Here is a 25,002-nt window from a genome sequence, read left to right on the forward strand (position 1 = left end):
TAAAATACATTACTAAAGTCGTAATTTTTTTTTTTTACTAAATTATTTTATTAGTTGTTTTAAGAATAAGTTTAATATAAGTTAAAAAGATATTTAATTTTAATTAAAAATAAGTTTAATTTATGAGAAATATTTGAAATATTAGTAGGTGGCAACGTTGTATTTTAAAAATATTGCAAAGCAGGTTTGCGTTTTGCATGAAAATATTATAAACATGTTTTAATAATTTAGTTTTTTAAAAGCTTGAGTTAATATTTTGTTTTGTTATTTATAAAGATGTTAATAATATTATTAAATATAATTAAAGTTTTGTTAATTGAGAGATTAGAATTAAAAAGGCAAAATATATTTTTAAGATTAGTTAAAAAAAATTTAAAATATATAATTTAAAATAAGTTGTATATAATCTAGAATTTACTTTAAAAGATATGATTGAATTTAAAATTATTTGTATTTGTATATATATTATTATTATGAGAATATGAACGCATAATTTTGTTATTCATATTTTTTATAGAAAGATTGGATTGAGAGTAATGCGAAAAGTAATTAACACAAATTAATGAAAATACATGATGAGGTCAATAAGAAAATAAAATACATATGATGAGTTCAGTTACTGATTCATGTTGTTAAGTAGATATCGTAGACGATTCTGGAGCTGTGTTTGTGTAGGACAACATTTGAAGTTGATCTGAAATTGAAGTTGTATTTGCTGCCAATCTTCTCCATTAAGAAAATCCTTCGGTTTAGAATTTTTAGAATTTTGTAACAACTGTTGATACGAATCTAATATGTGCTTATCATGATACTTATCCCAATTAGAGTATAAAATACAGTTATCTATATCCATCATGGACCTTCCCATACCTTGTGCAACTGTATTGTCTTTATCACAACTAAGTTCTAGAATTCGACCTTTTAAGAAATCTTTTGCCACAAGGTGGTGCTTAAAAAGGGGGAATCCTTCTTGTACATAATTCCAGCCTAACTCTCGACGTGCAGGGTTACCTTTAAATTCCTTAGCTGTCTTCAATACATGAAAGTTTTAAGACAATACATCATTGAGGTTAACTAAATTTTTACTAACGCTTCTTTCTTGGTTTGAGAGCATCTGTACCGGGGGTGTATCTTGACGGTACCCGCCTACTCCTCCTCTGGAGCTGAGGTTCTTCTTCTTCGTCCTGATGCACCTCCTCCTCCGTACTGTTTATGTCAGGTTGGACTTCTTCAGCAACTATGCCATGCTGTGATGGAGTTCCTGTCCAACCAAATAGTGTCGTCCACATGGGATTGTTCAAGTCATATGGAGCATCTCGCCCATACGAAGATGCTGTACCAGGCCATTGTGATTCTGGAATTGTCCAATGGCTTCCTCTTCCGCCCTGAGATGAACTCCCTTCACCACGTATTATAGAAGGCCCTGCTCCCGTCATCCCTAAAGGTCGGCCAGAATCAGCTGATCCTACGTACATAGAGTGTCTTGGCGGATCTACAGGATTTGAACGTAATCCTGAACTATGAGATGTAGATCTCCTTGCTGGCTGCTCCATTACTGAAGTTCGTCCTCCTCGTCGAGGTTGCCGGCCAGTAGTATCAATATATACAGATTGCTCCACTTGTCTTGTAAGTTCGACAATATCAGCATATCCTTGATTTATAGACCCCCCACTCTCCATCTGACCCGTAGCATATGATTCAGCAATTTCTTTGCTACGCAAGAAGTAATCAACCTATAAATGCAAATTTATTAATAATTATAATATAATCAACTTGTATATGACGGAACATTTAAATATGTACGAAATCACTTACCACTATCCTCTCCCCCGGTGACCTAGGATAAATTGTTTCTGGTGGATTTGTCGCCGCTTTAAGTAGGTAGATGGAAGCCCAAGATCTGTACCATTGTAAATAATCTGATAACTCCTTCTGACCATCTCCCAATGGATGCGTGATGGTTGTAATTAGTGCTAATCTGTTATTCCATAACTCAATATATCCTCTATGATAATGAAGCCAATCTACCTCAGCTCGGCCTCTCCCATCAACCCGTCGAAATTCACGCTCCATGGGCTCAATTGTTCGAGGTTGAATGCCTCCAAATTGTCGCATCACCCTGTCAGGCAAATGCCACTCTACCCGTTTCCAGCTAATCAATGGGACACGAGCCATCCATAGGTTGTTCGCTTCATGGCATATTGCAGGCATCATGCCCATTATAGCATCCGAGTAAGGCATAAATATTGCCTGCGTTGAGAGATAAAATTACAAATTAATATTTACTAGGATGATATGGTAGATTTAAATTAGAGCTACCTGGCTAAGTTGAAGTCCATCCAGCTCATCTCTGTATGTCATCATGTTCCCAAGTGGAACTTCTCGCACTCTTCCTTCAGCCCACCTATAATAATTTTATGTTTGTCAAATTAATCATTTTAACAAAAATACATCATAAGAGTTTTAGTGAATGCCAAATTACCTCAAAGCTAGGGGCTTTCCAATGATATCCCGTGGGTATGGAACTCGAAGTGTTGGCCTGCCAACATGTATCCGCTCCCAAGCCCATACCTGCAACAGAGGTAGGCATCCAGCTATGTACATTCTCGAAGGTCGTGTCGCTAGATTCAACTCTCTATACAGATGTGCCAATACCGCCGAACCTAGAGAGTAATGGGCAAAATTCTCTATGTGCTCAAGTAATGGGAGATATTGCATATGCACGTGGGATCCGGATGTATCAGGCAATAAATAACAACCAAGCATATACATAATGTATGCCCTAACATGTCGAAGGAACACATGTCGGGGTAAATCTTCATATGACTCCCGATAAAAGGTCCATCGTAACCATCGAAGCGGTATAATTGAGTACGCTTGTGAATGCCCCATTCTGAAGATAACCTCTACATCGTTATCGTCAGGATCATGGTACGTAACATTTGGGTCTGCGTGGGACCCCAATAGCTCATTACAGCACTCTATCCATGTATCCCAACGTAACCCGTCTCCGACTACTGAACTACCAATAATTGGCGCACCATCTATCCTGATGCCCAAGAGCAACTGAACATCCTGTAATGTTATCGTCATCTCCCCCACCGGTAAGTGAAAGGTGTTTGTTAGTGGACACCACCTTTCAACCAATGCACCTATTAAAGCGTGGTCTAATTGTATGAACTGTTGGTGCCTAATTGAATCCAACCCTGTGATCTGAAGTGCATGAAGCATTCATCTGCAACGAACTGGCCACTCACGTGCCATATGTAGATGGGTTGAAGCCACAAGATACACAGCCTGTGGAATTATAAATTATGAGTTGATGAAAAAGTTCATTATAGTTGATATAGTGGGAGAAAGATTACCTCATTAATGCATGAAGCTCTATGAGCATCCCTAATAATCTTATGCTTGGAAGCTCTTCTACCTCTGGCACATCTACTTGTGCACGACTACCTCGTCTAGATCGTCGTGCCCGACCTCTTTCCCCTCTACCTTCCATATCGTCTAATTGAAAATATAAAGAATCTTATTGAGACGAGTAGAAGCAAGATCAAAGTCTTTACAGTATTTACTAATATGCAAAAAAAAAAAAAAAAAAAAAAACAGCATTACATTAACTAAATATTCAAGTACAAGCAAAATGACATTTGAAATAACATATCAATTACAATTTCTCAATAACCTTAATCTCTCCTCGTTGTTGTCCTTAGATTAGTTGGGCAGGTAGCAATGTTGTGACCCTTGTTATGACAGAAGGAGCATGTTCTGCTTGAGGATGCACGGGTTTCATCCATACTGTTACGATAACGATTAGTTCTAGGTCTCCCTAAACGACGCCGGATTTGTACAACATTACAATCATAAACAAAAAAATTTCAAAACGTACTAACATTATTGCTTAAACAATACTCCCAATTTTTTCCAGGCCAATATTTGAACATCAAATCTATAAAAAATTTTCTTAAAAAATTTGTACAATAAGCAAAATACTTATACAAAATAATTCAACAAAGTGCAAAAAAATATTGTAACTTGCATATTCAAACATCTTAAAAAATCTTATATACTAACCTCTTTTACTAAGCCGTTCCCTTAAACTCAACTTCAACCAAACAAACATTTTCTCCTCCACATTCTCCTCTATTTATAGGCCACATAAAGCTTAAAAAAAAAAAAATTTCCTTTGGATACAAGGTCACGGACCACCTGTGCATTCACGTTATTAATGTTCATTCACGGGAAACCTTTTCCCTAAGCTTCTGGCCGGGTCCAAGCACCAAGCACTGCCTCGTCCGCATGAAATATGGCAGATTTTGCGCAAGTAGGGGTCCGATAATGAAGAAAACGGGAAGACCCTTTGCATTTTCATGCAAAACGCAGGCCTGTTTTGCGTTTTCTGAAGAAAATGCAAAGTAGGATCGCATTTCTGCTCCTTTTTAAATTTAACTAATTTCATGCTCCTACTCCTAATAAAATTGTAAACTTTGCTCCTTTTAAAATTTTGCCTGATTTTTATAGTTTACTAATGTGCTAAGCACGATGGGGAATTAATTCTTCAAAAAGGTTCTTTCATCATAATTTGAAAAGTCAGCTGTGTAGCCGTTTCTGTGGCGATATGACCTGACCATGACAACGCGCACACTGTCGTAGAGCGTCGGCCGGCTTCGTCCCCTTCTTCTCTCGCAAGCTTCGTCTTCCTCTGTTAGCAACATATATAAGCCAAACCGCTCCATTTCTCTTCAAACCTCAGAGCTCATTGCGCGGAAGCGAGAGAGAGGGATAAAGTAAGAGAAAAATGGCTTCCAAGCTGAAAGTCGATGAGCTCCGAGCCAAGCTCTCACTCCGAGGTCTGGACACTACCGGCACCAAACCCATCCTCGTAAGCTTCATGTCTTTTCACTCTTCTTCTCTTTTTGAAACCCTGGAACTCATTTGTTCCGATTCCAGGTTAAGAGGCTTGAAGCGGCGTTGCAGAGCGAAGAGGAGAAGGAAAAAGAGGCCGATCCTGTTGAGGACAACCCTTCAAATGGGGTATCGAATGGCCAAAGGAAGAGGAAGAGGGGTTCCAAAGTCGATGCTGATGATGAGAAGGAGGAGGAATACTTAGACGAAGAGAAGCTGGTGAAGTATACTGTGCGTGAGTTGAAGGCGTTGGCCGCGCAATTCGGGGTTTCGGCGACTGGAACGAAGATGGAGCTCGTCAAGAGGCTTTCAGGTGTTGCAAAGATCCCAAAAGAGACCGTTGAAGGTGAGTATTTCTTAATTTTGAATTGCTTGTTTCAATGCTGATTCAGCTGTTTATGTTTTTGGGGAACTTAATCTTGACATACGTTTATTTTTTTAGTCATTCGGATAATTACATTATATTGTCGCTCAATTAAATTAAATAAAAAAAAAGATCAGGACCTCCTCATGAGTGCTAGACGATTATTCATAAACAACAAGATATTCAAATTCTGTTTTGCAGATGATGAATTTGAATGTTGTCTTGTGTAAGATTACTCTGTTTTTAGTCAATATGAAGTATCTGGCGTTTTATATATGACCAAATGAATTGTCTTTTAATTTATGGATGTTATCTTGTTCTTTAAGAACAGTTTTCTTACACTTATGATCAAATGTTTTTGAGTTCCTCATCTTTTTTTTTCCTATTGAGTTCAAAGTTTAACAAGTATTTTTTTATGATATCAAATGTTCCCTTGGATTTAGATTAAGGGAAGAAAAGATAGAAGAATGAGTGGATTGCAGAATCAACTGTTGTCTGAAATGGAGTAATAGGTATTATCTGAAAAAAATTATAGGATTAAAAAATAAATAAAAATTAATTGAAGGGAATTACATGTATTCTACCTCAAATTTTACATTTGTGGGCAAAAGAGGAACAATTTGATTTAAATTATGATGTTTTAATTATAATTGTTAGAGGAGGTGCCTCAAGAGATTGAAGAGGAGAGATTGATCACTGCCACCAAGAAGGGAGGTGCTGTTTTGGACCAATGGCTTCCAGATGATATAAAGAAGAGTTACCATGTCTTGCAAAATGTATGTAAATCTCATTTCATTTGATCAACCTTTCCCCTTATCCCGCTTGTTGAAATATTTGAGATTTTGTTTAATTATTTGTATTTGATTTTATTTTCACGTTTGAACTTGGTTGTGCATTTTTATACAGTATGAACTCAAAGAAGTGTGGTAGTTGGTGAAACATAGTATAATCCTCTCATTGTAGTGATGGTAATGGGATTGCAGAATGCAACTCCAAATACACATGGGAAGCGACATTCAAAAACACATCTTTCTGCTATGCTTATTGTATAATTTTGAAGGCATCTATTGTTATTTTGTATGTTTAACACCTAAGTGCTTATTAGATTGTAGGGTTTATATTTTTTGTTTTATATTGACCTAGTGGACTCTTCCCTGTAAACCAGTTTTTCCCTTTAACTACCATTGGATTTTTTCCATATCAATGCAGCCTAAACTTGCATATGATGTTGAATCTCAAACTAAAATGATGAGGTTAATATCACGCTAGCCTGAGTATGAAGCATAGAATTTATGTTAGTAGTTTGAAATTTTCTTATGCAAGAAGCTTTTTGTTCTGTTATAATGAATTTGAGTGACACAAACAATGAAAAGAATCAGGTGCAAAACATTGAGCAAGTAATTTATGATTAAAAGCCACACAAAATTTCTTGAATTTCCTAGACTTTCAAGTGTAAAATGAATGTAAATATTTATATGAGCTTGATGATGTTGACGTTCTTATCATTGATATTTGAAAATTGTTGTGGTTTTTTTTTTCATTGCATAAATGTTTTGTAACATGCTTAATGCTATTTATTTCATTAGTGAGATCTTTATTTACCTATACTGGTTCAATTTAGGGAGTGATTGTAATTAATCTGGATAACATGAATTTTTTCTAGTGTCACTATACTTACATGATAAACTTATTTTCTATTAAGGGGCTGTTTGGTTGGCTAAAAAATGAATGTAGTGTTAAAGGAATACAATGTTAAAGAAATTTTTTGGAATTGTTTTAGATGAGTGTAAAGTAAATGCTGGTGAATGTTTTTTTTTTATTTTTTTTAAGTAAAATGAATGTAGTTTAAAGTCCAAAGATATTGGTAGCCGACGGCGGTGGTATCGGCGGGTGGCGGCCGGAGGCCAGTGGCGATGATCAAGCGAGTTTGCTTGCAATGTTAATAGTTCTCGCTCAAAACTGGACGAGTTTAATTTACCTAAAAAATGAACCAAAATGGTTTACACTACATACTTTACTACACTTTGCATTCCGTTTTCATCCAACCAAACACCAATATTTTCAAAATCCCCGCATTTGGGAATATTTGACACCAATTTTACTTTGAACCAAACAACCCCTAAACAAGAATCATTTTTTTGATTGGCTTTTATGGATGCTTTGGTCAATATCATTTCTCTAACTGCATAATATGTATAGTTCAGTTAGGTATTTTTTTTTTACAGGATGAGTCATTCCTCAATTTTAATCAATTTGGAGTTCAAATGATGAGCTATTTTTTTTGGAGATTAAATGATAATCTTTTAGTTAGTTGATTGACACTATCTATGTTAAAAAATTGATTTCTTTGTTGCAGGGAGGGGATTTTTATGATGCGACATTGAATCAAACAAATGTTGGAGATAATAACAATAAGTTTTATATAATTCAGGCTTTAGGTTTGTTCTATCCATTCATAATTTTTTGCATACTTCTTTTCTTATAATTATTATTGGATAAAACTATAAATTTTTCTCTTTGTTTGCTTTTTTGGTTGTTAGTAATCCTTTTTTACTGAATATTTTTTATTCTATGATGTTTTTCTTTCTCTACATTTAAGTTCCGTGCTTTCCAGAATGACATATAATAAGAAACATTGGTCACGAAGAATAAAGATTTGTGACATTTAGAACAAACATTTGACCCCAAACTTTTTAAAAGCATGCATGCGCAAGAATATTTGGAACTGATCTTTATGCTATAAATAATAAGGATTTTTAGGATGCTAAATTGAATAAGACAAATTTTGGAGACATTATTAATAAGTTTTGGATGATTTAGGCTTTAGGATTGTTCTACATGTTTATAATTTTTTGCATATTTCTTTACTTATAATTATTAATTGAGAAAATTATAGATTCTTTTCTTCGTTGTCTTTCTTGGTTGCTATTGGTTTGTTCTTTTCAAATATTGTTTACTTGTTGTTAATTTCATGTTTTATGGTTAGTTTTGTGTTTCTGGAATGGCATATATTAAAGGAGCATTTAGTCACGAGAATTACGAATTTATGTCATAAAGAAGAAATATTCGGACGCACAACTTTTTAATAGATGCATGCGCAAGAAGATTTGGAAATGATATTTATGTTATGATTGGTGTCTGGCTTAGTACATTTTTGAAGGGCTCTTCATTTAATATAATCATATCATAAACTTTAGAAGAGAAATCTGTACCACATGATTCGTTCAATTATTTGAAATATATCCAGCAATGAGGAATAGAAGAGCGGTATCTCCAATTGTGGCAGATTTGGCATTCAAGTTCCTGCATATGTCATTGCTGTTATCACTAATTTCTGGTTAGCGATACATCATAATCAAGCTATCTGGCCATGCCATCAATTTCTTGTAATCGACCATTACTTTGAATTATTTTATTTATAAATGGATAAGGTTCCTTTTTAGAGCCTACTAAATTCTTTTTCCATTTTATGTCTCACATTTTTTTACTGACATTACAAAAACTTACTGAACTCCCATTAGGCTGTTGCTTGTTTTATATTCTTCCTAGCAATGCCAATTGTTTAGACCAATGGTTACTTGAGTCTGCAACATATAATTAACTAATTTACACATTTTAAGTCAGAAAAATCTCATACTGGTTAAAGTTCTTGTTCTGCATTCTTATATCTAAATTTCAGTATTGCAACTCACTCTTTCAATCATAGACTATTTCTTTTATCACCGTGCACTTGACTCAGGAATTATGAAACATAATTTAAGGGATTCACTTTAGAAATTTGTGGCTTGAGAAGGGGGAATATCTTTTTTGACTGTAGATTTAAGGGATAGTTTGTGGTTTGGTGCTCTATTACTTCGTAACAATAGATTTTTGGGATTTCTAAATTTGAGAATTGCAACGCCTTGTTCCCACTTTACTATCTTACATTATTTAAGATAAAACAATTTGTCACTGTGCACTTGTCTCAGAGTTATGAAACATAATTTAGGATTTCATTTTATAAATTTGTTGTTTAATACTTGAGAAATTTTTTTTTTCACGGCAGATTCAAGGGATAATGTGGGGTTATGGTTCTACACTGCTTTTTAACAATAGATTTAGGCAGACTTTCATGTGGCTTGATGCCCAGGAATATATTTGAAATCTCCATGTAATACTAAATTGCAGAATCTGATGATGGCTTCAAGTTCATGGTTTACTGTAGATGGGGCAGAGTTGGAGTCAAAGGTCAAGACAAACTGCATGGTCCTTTCACACGGGAAAGAGCAATAAACGAATTTCAAATCAAGTTCTTTGAAAAGACAAAGAATCAATGGTCCAGCAGAAAGAACTTTGTTTGTTATCCTAAATGTTATACTTTGTTAGAGATGGACTATGGTGAAGCTGGGGATGAGAAGGTAATTTGTTATAGATTTTATTTGAAAGCTTTTGGATTTTGTCATTTTATTTTTATCGGCTAACTGTAGCTTGCATTGACGTTTGTTAATATTTGTGCCTTTGCTAATCTTTATTTGGCCTGCTTCCATCAGATGCCACCTAAGATCATAAAATCTGTTGATACTCAACTTCGAGAGACAAAACTTGAGGGTCGTATTGCAAAATTCATCTCAGTTATTTGCAATGTCAGCATGATGAAGCAACAGATGCTTGAGATAGGCAAGCCGTTTATATGCATTTATTTGCATCGCATTACTTGCACTTCATAGTTTGTCAATGCTAGAACATTTTATTGGGATGATTTAGATACACTTACATTATTGAATGAGTGATGCGTTTGTTAATTAAAAACAGCAAGCAAAGAGAAGTAACATCATATCCTTATCGTATGTATCTGATCAGTCAGGCAGTATAAAATATGGATAATATACCCCCGCATTAAGAATTTATTCTACTATAATTGTTCATGCCGTTTTTGAAGACTGAGGGTACTTTAGAAAGAACTTAGTGAACTTGGTTGGGAAGGGGAACCTGAAGCATTCTTGTTTGTCCAAATTTATTTTGAAATATTTAATCACCGGTAATTCTCCTCCAATAGCATATGAAGGCACTCATCTGTTTGGACTACTGAAGATATCCTCATTTCTTGATGGCATTGTGTACCATTCATGCTAGTGCAAGTCATTGTAGCAAAAGTTAAAAGGTTCCCCAGAGATTAGAGGACGGACTCATAAATAAGAAATAAAAAAAAAATAAATATTCTTAATTGAAGCTGATTTTCACCCTTTCTTGTCAATGCTAGCCCTCATTTTCTTGATGACCGGATGTAAACTTCAAATAGAATGATAAGCCTTGGAGTATTCCGGCGATTCCTAGGCTGAACCAGGAGAGGGGGTGTGATTTCCTTCCTTCCTCCCTGGTTGAGTTGGACCCCATGGCTCCCCACAACCATGCCCTTCTCCATTCCACCTCTTCCCATGCCCGGGTAGTCTCCCAAAAGGTTCAGCCTCCCTCCTCCTTGTTGTCCTCCCATCGGAATACCCCGATCCGCCCACCAAAGGAACCCCACATGGCGGTCCTTGATGAAAAACACTCTCCCCTTCATCACCGTCCTCCTGAATCTCCTTTCCTCTTGATTCCATCCTAGGAATTGCCGGTGATGCTTTTCGACTGCATCTCAAACATCTTTTTCATCATACCTTTTAAGTTTCCAAAGCGGTTCTCAATGGTTGAGAGTCTTCCCTCCACCCCAGAATATTTTTCCTCTACTCCGACCTTGAGTTGTTCCATCACGCCTTCTAATGCATCCATCTTCTTTGGTGTCATTAATCGGATCTAGGCTACAATAGCAAAAACAACTTGGTTTTCCGCCCAAGAAAGTGCTATAATTTTAATTTGATACGCCTTGGAGTAAATTTCTGTGAACACAACAGGAAGTTCACAGAAAAAAACAGTAAAAAACAGCAGAATTTGGAAGAAATAGTGGCTTATTTTTTTTATTAATACTTGACAATAAATAAAAGATACAAGCAATGTACAATTAAAGAGGTAGATTGTATCTCCCAATCAACCTAGATGTTACTAGGAAGCCCTCACAGAAAACTACAACAGAAAAAAAACTCAATAAAAATATTACCCCAATACAAAATAACATCTATATAATCCCTCTTCTTCCTTCCAAATCAGCCCTAAAATATCTTTTTTACCTTAATTAAATTCCCTCTCTAATTTGAATTCAAAATTCCTCCATTAATTCCTTCTTTAATCCACCTCTTTGCATATGGAATGATTGGCTTACTGGGCCCCACATGGGGGGCCAAATCCCATGCTGACTTGCTTCTTGCTGCTAGTCCACCTTCTGGCCGCTGGGTCGACTGCAGGACCGGCCATAACATATAACTCCAGAAGTATGCAATTATTTAGGTTATAATGATTTATGGTGTTATTAGCTTTGAATACTTCATTATGTTTTTCATCCGCAAGATCCTAAGAAGTTAGGATTTATACATGTAGAGTCTCATGTTCTTTAAGCAACCTTGTAAACTTTTCTTCATGTATATGCACTATTTGTGATAAACTAACATGCTCAAAAAATATTTTTTTGTGCATATTTGAAGCTTAGGCTTTCTAGCATTGGATATTCATTGAATTTATTAGTTTTATTTATAACTGGCTTTTTGCTCCCCTTTTTTTTAACCAGGTTACAATGCTGAGAAATTGCCCCTCGGTAAGCTTAGCCAATCGACAATTCTGAAGGTAAGGCATGTGCTTCAACACCGTATTGCTTTTTTTTAGGATAAAAGCGTTTTCTTTTATTTTTCTTACCTCATAGAACATGATAGACTCTGATAGATTAGTTGGCTGAGAGTTTCGTCCAAACAAAGGAATTTAAAAAAAAAATAGGAATTTTCCAATAGTTTAGTTCTCTTTTATTTTTGAGCAACCGAGTCATTGGTGTGCTCATGGTGTTATTTTGATTTTTAAGAACCATATTGTTTGCCTTCCGAAGGGTTAAATTATAATTGGAATTTAGTGCTTACGAAACTTTATGATCACCAGTAAAGAGCTATTTCTATGTTGTGTTGTATTCCCTTTGAATAGTATAAAATGAGAAGAAAAGATTTACAATGCAAGTGTGTGTTTCTTGTCTATTTTATTGTACGCAAATATATTTAATCACGATATCACATCATGTTTGGGTTGTAGAATATGAAACTTCTGTACTAGTTATTTTTATTATTTTTTCTCTTGGTAAATATTAGATGGTTTGTTAGATCATATATTGAAAATAAATTAATTCCTATAGATTTATTTGATTTTGAAAATTTAGAAAGAAATTAGTTAATCTTTCCTTGTATTGGCTCTTCAGCATCATCTTCAGCCTAATCTCAACAAATTTTGATCGGTTTTATGAATTATTATTCATTGCTTATTATTGTTGCACATTGTTGCTGAAGTATCAACTCTTCTGTAGAACTCATTTTTGCATGATCGATAACTATGTTATCTAGGTTTTACTCTTTACTTTTCTAGTCCTTCAACTTCAAACATCAATGATTTCTTTATAATCAATTACCCCATAAATATTTTCCATATATTTTGTAAAAGAGGGAGAACCTAGTCATCCATAGGTGTTTGTTGATTAATCAGGAAAAACATTTGTTTAGTTATATTATAATCATTATCTCTGCAATTTCATATATATCTGACGTAAGGCTCGTGATGTACTTTATCACTTCATATTGAAATTATAATTTTCCTTAGAAAATCAAACCTCAGCCAATTTTATCTGGCTTGAATTGAATGCTAAATATGCTTATTGAGAACCTTTACATTTTTACATTAGTTAAATCTGATAGGTTTAAATTCATGACATTTACGAAATACTTGTGATTCATAATTGCACAAAAGGTGCCATTGTAAGTACATAATTATGTATTATATCACTTTGATATGCTATTCATTAGAAAATTTTATATGAAACTGAATTCTTTTTAAAGTAAATCGATAAAATTAAACAGAATAATTCTCACCAAAAAGCTATGATGCACCGACACGGACATGACGACACAAATACGACTCAATACGGATATTGGACACGTCAATTATTGAAAATATTGGACATGGACACGGTTGGATGCGGTATAATAAGTTTTATATTTTAAAAATAGTGTATAAAAATTGAATAAGCATTATATTAAAAATAATTTAGAAATAATAAATCATTCAACTAGAATTTCTATTTAAAATTATTAATATTAGGTTATCGAGAGTCGAGCTTCGATGCCGTGTATCAGGCATCGAGAAAGGAGACGACAATGATGCCGAGAGTCAGGAATTGATGTTATGCAGTAAGTATCGGACGTCAATGTCAAGAGGTGTCAGTCGTTGATGTTGAGAGGGCGTTAGTTGTCGATGTTAAAAAGACATCGGATAAGGATGAGCTATCAAGTTGTGGGTGTAGAATTGTTAGCGTCAAGCATCAATGTCAAGACAGTGTCAGACTTTTGATATTGAGATGATTTTAAAATATCGATGTTGTAATGACGTCAGACGTCGATGTTGAAATGACATAGGGCATTGTTGTGAAACCAAAATCACGACCGATCAAGGAAAAATGAAAATGAGAATATTTGATGAATGTGACATTGCGTGCGGACGATTGATTTAACGTTGAGGATATGAACTAATAATTTTAATTTTAATATAAATAAATAAAAATTATAATACAAGTAATTATATTTTAAAAATTCTTAAAATATTTAAGACACGCGTGTTCAATTTGTATTTAATATTTTTTTAATCGGACATATTTTCAGCGTATCCGGCACGTGATAGAGGATTTTCGAACGTATGTCGTGCCGGACACGTGTCAGACATTGCACAGCTTTTTGAGGAGAAGCGTCGGTGCATCATAGTAAAAAAGTAAGAACACACAAAAATCATCTTTTGTTTGCATCTTTTCTAGAATATAAAGGTTGGGGCATACTTTGGAAAAAACTGAGAATATTATACGTAAAAGTTCAAATTTACTTCTTGTCATGCGATATTTAGCTTAATAATACATCATTTCCATTCTAATATATATATATATATATATATTAAGGAATACTTGGTTCCATTTCTCATATATGAATGCTAATAGGCCAATGCCATTAATTTTACTGAATTCCCCAGTGTATTCATAACAATTGATTATTGAATCTTCTTTTGTGCTTTGTGTTTATGAAAAATTATTGGGACCAATGAGGGCCTAGCTGTTGATTTTATAGGCCTTAGTTTCTTGTATTTTAACATTATATGGTCTGAGGCATTTTATTATCTATAAATTTATGAAAAATTGCTTTTCCTCTGCTTAGAAATAATGGTGAGTCAAACAATTTATGTGAATGAGATTAGAGCAGGGGAATGCACAAGTCAAAGTGAACCTCAGTTGTCATAACCCGGCCCAAATGCTCGAATTAACGAGGCAGGAACAAATAGTCGGACGATTAATAAATTTTTTTCATAATTATATATAACAATGAAGAGCCACTAACACTACTTGTACATTGAATATACATTTAAACATAACTTATTTTACATTCTTTCATTTGAGCGCCATCTTCTATACACAAAATCCTTTCTTTTAGCCATTTCTGCTTTTCAAAAAATTTACTTGAAAAAATTAATTTAATAGAGTAAATTTATTAAGTAAACTTAGTGGATATTCACCATTTCATATACAATAGTTAGTAGGGGTGAATTAGGGGTGTCAATTCAGGTCAACGTGTCGGGTTTGGATCGAACCCGATTTGACTCGGCCGTAAATGGGTTGACCCTAACTGATGTAGACAAAAGGGGGGTCAACTCAAGTTGAGTTTTTCTTAGTTTCTTGCCTTGTGTCTTTTCATCTTCCCCCTCTCCTTTTATGTTATCTGTCACAACTCGACAACCCACTATTTTTTTTTTTAAATTTTGGTTTAATAAACGGCAGGCAAGCATGCCGGATTAGGCGGCCAGGTCGAGCTCTCAAGGTGCCTCGTGCAGTCATGCGGCCGGATTGGATCGAGGCGGGCATGCCGGATTGGATCGAGGCGGGCATGCCGGATTGGATCGAGGCGATCGAGATGTGTAGTCGAGGGCTCAGCCGCTCAAGGCAGCGACGCAATGCGACAGGTTTGGCCAGTGGGATTGCTGGAGTCCGGACGGTGCAGCGTTGATGCAAGTCTCGAGTGACGCCTGACGTGATTGATTTATGTCAAATCCTGATGAGGCGCTGACAAATCCGGCATGGTGCAACCTCGATTCCCCCCAGGCAGAAAAAATTAAAACAGGTAGGGCAATCCGGGTCAATATTGGGTCAATCTCGGGTTGTCGGGTCAACCCGAACCCGACCTGTTTTTTCAAATGGGTAAAAAATCCGAACCCGAACCCGACTCGTTTCGCAAACAGGTTGACCCAAACCCGAATTTTTCCGGGTCAGGTTTCGGGTCGTGTCAAAAATTGACACCCTAATAGTTAGTCATATGAAATAAACATACATCTTTCTTCTTTATCTTTCTTAGTAAATAAAATATGCATTTTCTTTCATATGCCATAAGTTTTAAAATTTATTTTTCACATAAATTACTTCATGTTCTGTTTCATTTGTCCATTTCCACTTAACATTCCTTTCATTTTCATTTGATATTTAATCTATTTTCATTTTCATTAATACAAGAGCACCGTCTAAATGTACCTATAAAGGTATAACCATTTTCATTTTCATTTTCTTTTTTCCTTTTAACGTGCACATATACGTTGCTTCCCCAGCTAGTACCATACGGGATTGAACTTCTGTAATTTTGCATGCATATACCTTTTCCTTCTTTTAATTACTCTCCTTTTCATTTAAATCATCATTTAATTTGCTCCATTTTCCTTCACATATTATTATAATTTGTAAGAATATATATATATATATATATATATCTTTGTAATTTAATCAATATCGAGTTAATTGTATATTTAATATTGAACTATATTAAGTACTTTAGATGTATTATTATGTTCTATAAAAAATCATGTAGCAAATATTTCACCTTTCTATTTCTTTTACCCTTCTCAAATAATGTATTCATATAATAACCATCAAATCAATATAATGCTATAATCATGTAGTAATTTGATAATTAAAAGAAATTGATACAACATAAAAGTAAATCTGACTTTGCTATAAAACAATTGAAATTACTCACTTTATTTCTCTTCATTTTTTAATTTCCTTCCAATCTCGAGCTTGGTATAGACTTCAAATCACTTTTCTCAGTTCACTTATGAAAATATTTTGCTGTTCCAAATAGCATTGAGATTCATTAATTATCACTAATCAATTTCACAAAATTAAATGTCTACCTAACACTACTGAATTGATTTGATATCCCTAAGGGAACTTCAAACACAAAACATTATCAGAAGAAATTTCTAAATTTATTTCAGTCATTTCAAGGACAACTTTCTTATTGAATGATATAACATAATATTGAAGAAATCTAAATCTTCCACAATCTACTCTATCCATCTCTAACACACAACAACCAAAACCACATAAAAGAATAAAAATAAATTTCTTTTAAATCAAAGAAAGTTGCCTCAATAAATTTCTTCTCCTCTTTCACTGTCAAACAAGATTTACTTGTATTCACCTTCCACCTTCGTCAGATATAGAAAAATTTTAAACTCTAAATTCGATCTCTCCCTCCAATTTCTTCCTCTGCCTTCAAAAGAGATATTTCCTCTTTATTAGATTTAGTTTATGGAAGAAATTTCACCAAATATGCAAAAGATCGATAAAATACCTTCTTCCATCTTCTTCCTCTCAGCCACTTCTCAGTTCTCTCGACAGAAATTCTCTCATGCGATTCGCTTCTTCAGGAGTGAGCAAACGGTAGTTATTTCGCGTGAGGAGTCGTTCCATTTCATTCCTATATGCATTTCTTTGCTCAGAACTGCGAAACGAACACGTCCGAGGCCTCCGAGCTTGCTTGCGGTCCGCCCAGGCACGCTCTATTCGCAGCTCCTCTCTGTTGTTCGCACGGTTCAACTAATAGAAGCTGGTCGGTTCAATTGAACTGGCTAGTTAAACCAGCTCTTACATCAGTAGTAATGTTTGGAATAATAATTGGTTTGCCGGGTTCAATAGGAATTCAACTCTAAGCAAGGATGAATTGTTGAGAAAATTTCAAGTAGCTGACTCCAAATAGTTTCCATAAGGCAGCTGCTGCTGATAATGAATATTGCTTTCATTGTTTCATTTCTAATTTCCACTCATGTTTATAAATAATAAAAGTATATATCTGCACTAGTTTGTTTGATCTTTCTAAAAGTTCCATGGACTTACTGAATTGTATAGGGCTATGATGTTTTGAGGAGAATCTCTGACATGGTTGGGAAAGCTGACAGGAAAAAACTCGAAGAATTAAGTGGGTAAGCCTCATCTACTAGTGTGGTATGGTAGGTGCATACCTTTTGTAAAGGACAATTAAGTAATGATATTTTTCTTATTTAGTATTGTGTTGCACATTTATTTTAGGAATCAATTTGAATTTTTCTATAAAGATTTTACACATGTTCCTTACAGTTCCGTACTTCGTTTGTTTTCAAGTTTTATGTGCCTGATTGCAGGCTCTACTTCAATTTGGGTTTCACAATCAACGCTAAATTAGCTGCAGGTTCAAAAGCTAGCAAACCGAGAACTGCAAGTTTTGCCACGTCTTGAACAACGTTTAGAACTAGAACCACTAAGGACTTGTGATAAAGTTTATCCTTTTTTGCTTTTCTGAGCTTAATAGGTTAGCAGTAGTGATCTAGCTAAATTTAAAACTCTATAGATCCAAAATCATGCAAATTAAATGTCAAAAAGTATTTTAATTTAGGGTTGAACGTGCAGGCAGTGTCATACATGACATGAGACTGGTGCCTTATTTCTCGGTTCTTAATAGGTCAACAATTTACTACAAATTGACAACTTTTGTATTTTTATATGGGAACAAAATACTCGTCTATTTTACGTGCCTTACATAGGGAAATAAATGATAATGATGAGATTGCTATGGTCTGTAATACGAGCATTCAGGTTGGCTAATCATTGTTGTCAAAGGATCTAGAATGGTCTCATTCTTATATTTTTTTATAAGTATATTTTGAAGAATAAGAAAGTTGTATTTCATCACTGCTCCATGGGTTATTAATAGAAATTAATTTCAATTTGCAGGGAGTTCTACACTGTGATTCCTCATGACTTTGGTTTTAAAAAGATGCGTATGTTCTAGTACATTTGCTTGTGTAGTTTTTTTTTTTTTGCTAAACCATAATATTTTTCATTGAATTTCTGTAGCCCTTACCTAGCATATATTGCTAATAATGTTGCAGGCGAATTTGTGATTGACACTCCTTATAAAGTAAAATGCAAGTTGGAAATGGTAAATTTTAGTTAAGCATTTCTTAAATTTTGTGGTTATACATTTTCTATGAATTGATTGCTACAGCCTTATCATAGTTCTCTCAAGTCTCTCAAATCCTATATCTCCCAAAAAGATTAATCTTGATAATAGATTATCTACTGAAGGCACAGACTGCTCTGAGAAACAACAAATTGTTTTTGTTTTTATCTAATTGATATTCCAATTTCCAAATTTCCTTTCTTCGGCATTTATTATCTTTTGATATCTGATATCTTCGAAATAATGGAATTATGGAGTACGTGCTCTCCTTAGCAATACAATTAAGCTACGGCTTTTGTGATTTTGTTAGAATCTATGATTGTTTTGGATATGAAGTAACTTTGTAATTGGTAACTGTTAGAGGGCATGCATAGTGGTTCAGATAGGCTTCAACGGACTAGTGAGTTCTTTCTTATTAACATATGAGTTTAGAAACTTTTTAATGTACCTAAATTTAGTTAATGATTTATTTGATTTAGGTTTACTATAACAAATTGAATGAAGCTTGCATGAGTGCATTAGTTTTTGCCAATCAGTTCAAATTCATACAATTGTTGGTTTATTTGGAGTATTTTACAAATATATATATTTTACATATATCATTATTTTTTTTTAAATTTATATTTTTTGGAACTTCCCATGGCTTATGCTCACTTTTTTTTTTCTTAAGGTCTCAGCTTTAGGAGAGATTGAGATTGCAACTAAGATTCTAGAAGATGATGCTGAATCTCTGGTATGCTTGCAATGATTTTCACAGTGCTCATTTTCACAGTGCACATTTTCAATCTTAAAGTTTTGAGTTTTTACTTATTACATATATCTAGATGTCTACTTCAATTATGTAACAAACTTTTGTCGTTTTTGAATTAAATTGTGCATGAGCCCTTCTCAATAACTTTATACTTTGATGCTTAGAGCTGTTGTCGATGAAGGCATTGCTACTAGAAGGTTAGTAACGGAATAAATTATTTTGCTCCCATAGATCAAAACTAAAAACATTTTAGATCTTGAAATCAACTTTTTTCTGATTTTGAAAAAAAAAAAAGAACTCATTTGTGAAATTGTTGAAGAATTGGGATTCTAGTGGTATATTGAACTAATTTATCGTCTACTAGTTGCCCTCCACTCTTTATGTGATGTGAAACGTAATGCATGGAAACAAGAATTGCTTGGGGATTTTAATATAAGATTGTTAAAGCCTTGCTAGTTATAGAATTAATGCTTACCCGAATTAAGTTCTCGGAATTATCAAGTCGAAATTAAGTAAGGCATGTGGTTACAACTAGATTAATGGGACAATATCAAATTGACAACATAGAATTAGATAGTAATGTTATGGAGAGAAACAATAATCCACAATTAACAAATAGAACTTTTCACCTTGGGTCTCTCACTCACTCTCTTGTTGGTGGCACTTTAATGGAGGAAGATTGAGGTCAACCGAGCGATGCCACTAGGAGACAAATGACGCACAAAGTGTAGTCCGTTGGAGTGGTAGCCGGTGGCGGGTAGTCCATGGGATGAATAGAGAGCATCCAACGTCTTATCCTTTCTTCCTTGATCATCAAAGACGAAGCTGTGGTTGATGTCGGGGTCGGCCTTCCATGGATGTGGAGAACATCTATTCTTGAGCTTCTTGAGGGGGGGCAAAGGTGGCGGTGTTTAGTGAGGGGAGGGGCTTTGGCCAGTTGAGCAGAGGGGAGAGGGGAAAAATTAGAAAACTGAATTAAATCAGCTTCAAGGTGGTTTTGGAGGAGATTAATTTGAAATCTTCAAATTAATACCATTAATGGCTAGAGGTGTTTATTGAGGAGTATTAGGGCTGTTGGTGGGCGTTTGAATTTAAATTGGGGAGAGAGAAAAGCCCATTAGGTGTCGGCACATATGAGGGAGAGGGGCTTGAGTATAATTACATGGGGACACAAGAGAATAAACAAACAATAATCAAAAATCTGAATTTAATTTCAGAATTGATTTCACTAAGTAACTCCCAAATTCAAATGAACAAGCAGGGGAATTTGATATTCAAATATGTGTAACCCTCTTAATTAAAATTTCCAAATTAATTATGCTTAATTAGGAAATCATTAAGAGAAGGGAATTCAAAATTACAAATAGGGGGAAGCTAAGAGGGGGCGGCGGCATGCGGTCCAAGGGGTTGGCGGCGGCTGGCCGGCAGGAGGGTGGCCGGCGGCGGCTGAGCTGGCCAGCGGAAGATGGAGGCAGGGTGGCCGGCGGCTTGAGTTGCTTGGCGTGGGCGGCGGCAAGAGCAAGGGGAAAAGGAAGAGATGGAGATTTCAAGGCTTCGACGGCTACGAATTTACTAACCTCGCTTGTCTCCACGTTGATTTTCCACAAGATGAGATAATTCGAAAACTAGAACTCACTAAGAGATCTAGTTTTCTCTGGCGAACTCACTAAGAGATCGTGGGGAAATGAACTCACAAAGAGAACAAGAGCTAAATTTTCATTTCATAAAAAAAACCCGTCATACATAGGAAAATGACCATATATATAGGCCTCCAATTGACAAGGAAAACAAAAGACTAAAATGCCCCTTGGGCTACAATAGCAACTAACTACCCATAAGGGCAAAAACGGAAAAACATAAAAATAAAATAAACTGCTACATAAAAATGACTCAAAATAAAACTCATGATCGTGGCCGTCGATCTCCGACGTCTCCTGATGGTACATGTGTCGAGATCTTTGACGATGTCCTCATCATTATGAGTTTCCATACATATACCATCTCTATGTAATTCCAAGTAGGGGATGTAATCGAGTTGAGTTGAACTCGAGTCATTGCTCAAAGATTGACTCACATATATTATAATTCACTCAAAATGGAGCTAGAGTCGAGCACAAACTTGACTTGCTTGATACATAGTGAGCTTAAGCTCTACTTGTAAGCTTGAGCCTGAATTGGTATTTTGAGCTTGATGTTTATATAAATAAATAAATAAATAAAGCTCAAATCTCATGTATGTCTGGCGTACACATCGATGTCACTGCTCTCCGCACGAAATCCCTAAAATCCCGTAGATCTGACGCCCTGCATCGCGTCTTCGCACATCGAACATTGCCTCCCATGATCTTCGCACGTTCGCCACGATCTCCTCTGCCCTCATCGTTAAAACAAAACCAACGATGATTAATCCTTCTTCTTCCTCACGCTCATTCCGCTTTGCCGAACTCTAGATACCGTAGCTCCCTTCCTCTGATCTCCCTGCTCCCTTTGAATCAAGCCATCAAACCAGGCCTAGCTCACGACCAAACTTCTCCAACTCCATTGTCGTTCGAATACCTCTGTAAGTCGAACCCTATCTCGCAGACTTCACAACAATTTTTCTTTGCCTTCTTCAACCATGTTCCTTCCATTTTTTTGGATCGGAAGTAGCGACCAAAGCTTGCTCACTATGATGGTAACAACCTTCTCTCTTTCATGCACTTCTTTAGACAAATCCCTTAAATCCGACGGCCAAAAGAGGGAAACAGAGGATTTAACTTGCTGTGAGATTTAACAGTTCTCTAAATCCTGTTTAACAGGATTTAACTCAAATCCTGTTCAAATTCAACATATATTCTTCTTAAATATCGCATAAATTTTATTCTTAATTATAATTAATGTTAGTTATAGTTAATTATAACTAATTATTATTAATTATAATTAACTTAAAATAATTTTTGGTTAATTATGATTAATCACAATTTATTTTCATTAATAATTAATTATAATTACTATAATTAATTAATATTTATTATAATTAAGTATGATTAATTATCATTAGTTATAATTAATTACCATAAATTATAATTACTTATTTTTTATTATAGTTAATTATGATTAATTACTATTAACTATGCTTAATTACATTTAATTAAAAAAAAAGAAACATGCCTTGACTCTGGAGGCTCGTGCGTCGTCGACATTGACCTCGACACAGTCGACAACACACAGCCGACACAACCGACACAACCGACTAAGCCAACAACATTGCTGACATTGTCACCTTGACGATTGCCAAGGTAGAATCTCCCAAACTTGAAATCTTACCTTCGACGCACGTGGCACATTGAGAAATCACATATAGACGTTTTTCTTAGCGTTGTAGGAGGGAACCCGGTGTGACACCTGTAACGAGGCATATAGATCATGTACATGCTTTTCTTAGCATGACGGGGACAATAAGTACCTGTGTGTGCATCAGTGCTTGCGGGGAAATAGTTGTGCATTTCAAAGTAGGTAAAAACAGGTAACCCTAAAGACCAATATACGCTTTTTTTGGCGTGGTTGGATTAAAGACTATGGCCGCGGTATCACCTGACACCTATCATACATGCTTTTCTTAGCGTGAGAGTCTGGGGGAAGGCCCAGCTCCCCAAATTTTTTCCAAATGGGGGATATGCTGGAGTGTTGATGAAATTTAAAGTAAAAATGCACAAAATTTAGATGAACAACAGGGAACCTGATCCAAGCTGAATGGCAGGGAATATAACTTGAAAAAAAAGGGAGCTGGACCCTAAATTCTAAAATGCACAATTAAATAAAAAAATTCAGGTGCCCAATGATAATTTAAGTCATTCAAACAAATATAAATGAACAAGCATGGAACTCGTGATGAGCAAGACCCCCAATTCTCACAGACGTTCAATCAATTTCAAGAAAATGTGCACAATGCAATATGCAATAAATGCAACAATGCTCTCCAAGCTTATTCAACTATGCAAGCAGTAGTTACCGAGCATGCAAGAGATGTTTGAAGGCTCTTAAGCAAGTATAACTTGTACACAACTTGCCACCACAAACAAGCACACTATGCTGCCGGTGAATGATAATGGTGGACATGATGCAGATCCAAGGATCTCCTTACAAGCACAATAAAGGGGATTGCAATAAATGTACAAGTAGAAAACCTACGAATTGATAGTTCATATGCAAGATGGATATGACACCAGTTAAGTGACTCTCCTACAAGCACATTTAAGAAGACTACAGTGTATTCATAAGTAGGGGATCTATGATGTGACAATACGTATGCAAGTTGAAGTCAGAAGCCCGCTCTGTATAGGAACCCCTGCAAGCAATTATGGGAGATATATTGTGCATAATAGTTCATCTACGGATGATGATGAGTAACCTGTAGCAGATTTTAAATCATCCATATAGCTGACAATCATGAAAATACATTGACCCCTTGCAAGCAAGGATCTAACAAATCAATGTACAATGTTATCTTGAAAGCAAAATCACAGATGTGCATTAAGCGACTATTTTCTAGCTAACATGCGCAAAAAGGAAATCAGTGGTGAATGTGATTCAACTAGTAACCCACTTCAATATGCAGTTGAACAACTTAGTCTGCTTGCAAATGATAATTGTACGCTTATGCATGCAACATATGATAGATGCTGGAGCATTCGTACAAATAATATCGATGCATCGTCAAGTAAGTGCATCGACCAGCTGCAAGGAAGAGTAGAAAATGTACAACAGGTACAAACACCTACGAGCTGCTGTAGGAGGTCCGCTACATCCGGTACATGCTGTTGACCAACAAGTGTAGGAAAATCAATAATAAATGCATTTCACTAATAGTCAACAACAACATGCAGATGAGCACGTTGGACGTGCAATGATTTTGATGATGCCCTTACATTCAATGATAACCAAACATCTAGCTGATGCACAAGCTCCCTGCAGCCGGGTACATTAATTCACTTGCAAACAACAATGCTCTCTACAAGCACCCACAACAACTATGACTGAGATGTTGCGAATGTGCTAGATCCCCTATAAGCATATAAACATGCTCACTCTACCAGGACTGGAAGTTTTGTTGGTCAAGTACAATTAAATCCTCAAATTGATAATTTTGGAGGTTGTGATAGTGACAACTGGGATAAGGGCAACACGATGTAAAGAGGATGACCATTGATATATCACTAGATGAAGGTCTTAGTTGTGGCACTAAGTGTGCAAGATTGAATGATTTTATGAGTGATTATGTAGAATCAAAGTATGAGCACTTGAAAAAAAAAAGTCTCATTCTATCATCTCTTTAGAAACACTAAGGCTCCTGAAAATATGCCGCGCTATTTGGGCGAAGACCCAGAGATGAAGTCCCTCAACTCAGTGTCCTACACGTGCATCACAAATGCATAGAATGGGCCCTCTAATATACCATTATGAAGCTACAAAAGAATCTTCCTTGTCTCATACATGTATCAAATACTAAAATGATATTGTTATAAAACTATCCAGTGTTTTGTCTTGTTCATGCTTCGAGGGGAATATCTTGTAGCGAATTGAAGACAAGAAAATGCAACAGC

General features: G+C 35.4%; 2 protein-coding genes across 3 annotated transcripts in view; one reads left to right on the forward strand and one right to left on the reverse strand.

Annotated features, from left to right (window-relative positions):
* Positions 1-1,085: 1,085 nt before the first annotated feature.
* Positions 1,086-4,427, reverse strand: LOC114579735 (serine/threonine-protein phosphatase 7 long form homolog). Its single transcript, XM_028695343.1, has 5 exons — positions 4,248-4,427; positions 2,483-3,213; positions 2,320-2,404; positions 1,816-2,250; positions 1,086-1,733 (listed from the first exon to the last, which is right to left on the reverse strand). The coding sequence occupies exons 1-5, from the start codon at positions 4,425-4,427 to the stop codon at positions 1,086-1,088; spliced, it is 2,079 nt and encodes a 692-aa protein (XP_028551176.1).
* A 183-nt stretch (positions 4,428-4,610) lies between these two features.
* Positions 4,611-25,002, forward strand: part of LOC110102767 (poly [ADP-ribose] polymerase 2-A) — a 30,281-nt gene continuing 9,889 nt past the window's right edge. Inside the window, exons 1-11 of one of the 2 annotated variants that reach the window (XM_028695108.1) lie at positions 4,611-4,882; positions 4,951-5,251; positions 5,927-6,045; positions 7,626-7,707; positions 9,437-9,666; positions 9,799-9,925; positions 11,907-11,962; positions 17,580-17,653; positions 18,441-18,487; positions 18,599-18,648; positions 19,340-19,402. In XM_028695108.1, coding sequence (XP_028550941.1) covers positions 4,799-4,882; positions 4,951-5,251; positions 5,927-6,045; positions 7,626-7,707; positions 9,437-9,666; positions 9,799-9,925; positions 11,907-11,962; positions 17,580-17,653; positions 18,441-18,487; positions 18,599-18,648; positions 19,340-19,402 — 1,233 coding nt within the window. In that variant the 5' untranslated portion in view covers positions 4,611-4,798. The remainder of the gene's footprint in view (positions 4,883-4,950; positions 5,252-5,926; positions 6,046-7,625; positions 7,708-9,436; positions 9,667-9,798; positions 9,926-11,906; positions 11,963-17,579; positions 17,654-18,440; positions 18,488-18,598; positions 18,649-19,339; positions 19,403-25,002) is intronic. The other variant, XM_020831239.2, reaches the window with a different exon arrangement.

This window comes from Dendrobium catenatum, unplaced genomic scaffold (genome assembly GCF_001605985.2).
Source record: "Dendrobium catenatum unplaced genomic scaffold, ASM160598v2 fragScaff_scaffold_621, whole genome shotgun sequence".
Taxonomy (NCBI): Eukaryota; Viridiplantae; Streptophyta; class Magnoliopsida; order Asparagales; family Orchidaceae; genus Dendrobium; species Dendrobium catenatum.

Bases quoted from the DNA above. Each gene is read 5' to 3' on its own strand.
- LOC114579735 (XM_028695343.1), bottom strand. From the start codon at position 4,427: ATGCGATCCTACTTTGCATTTTCTTCAGAAAACGCAAAACAGGCCTGC. The intron at 3,214-4,247 runs GTTTCCCGTGAA...CATGCACTTCAG, and splicing joins GCCAGAAGCTTAGGGAAAAG to ATCACAGGGTTGGATTCAAT. The intron at 2,405-2,482 runs GTAATTTGGCAT...AAATTATTATAG, and splicing joins GGAAAGCCCCTAGCTTTGAG to GTGGGCTGAAGGAAGAGTGC.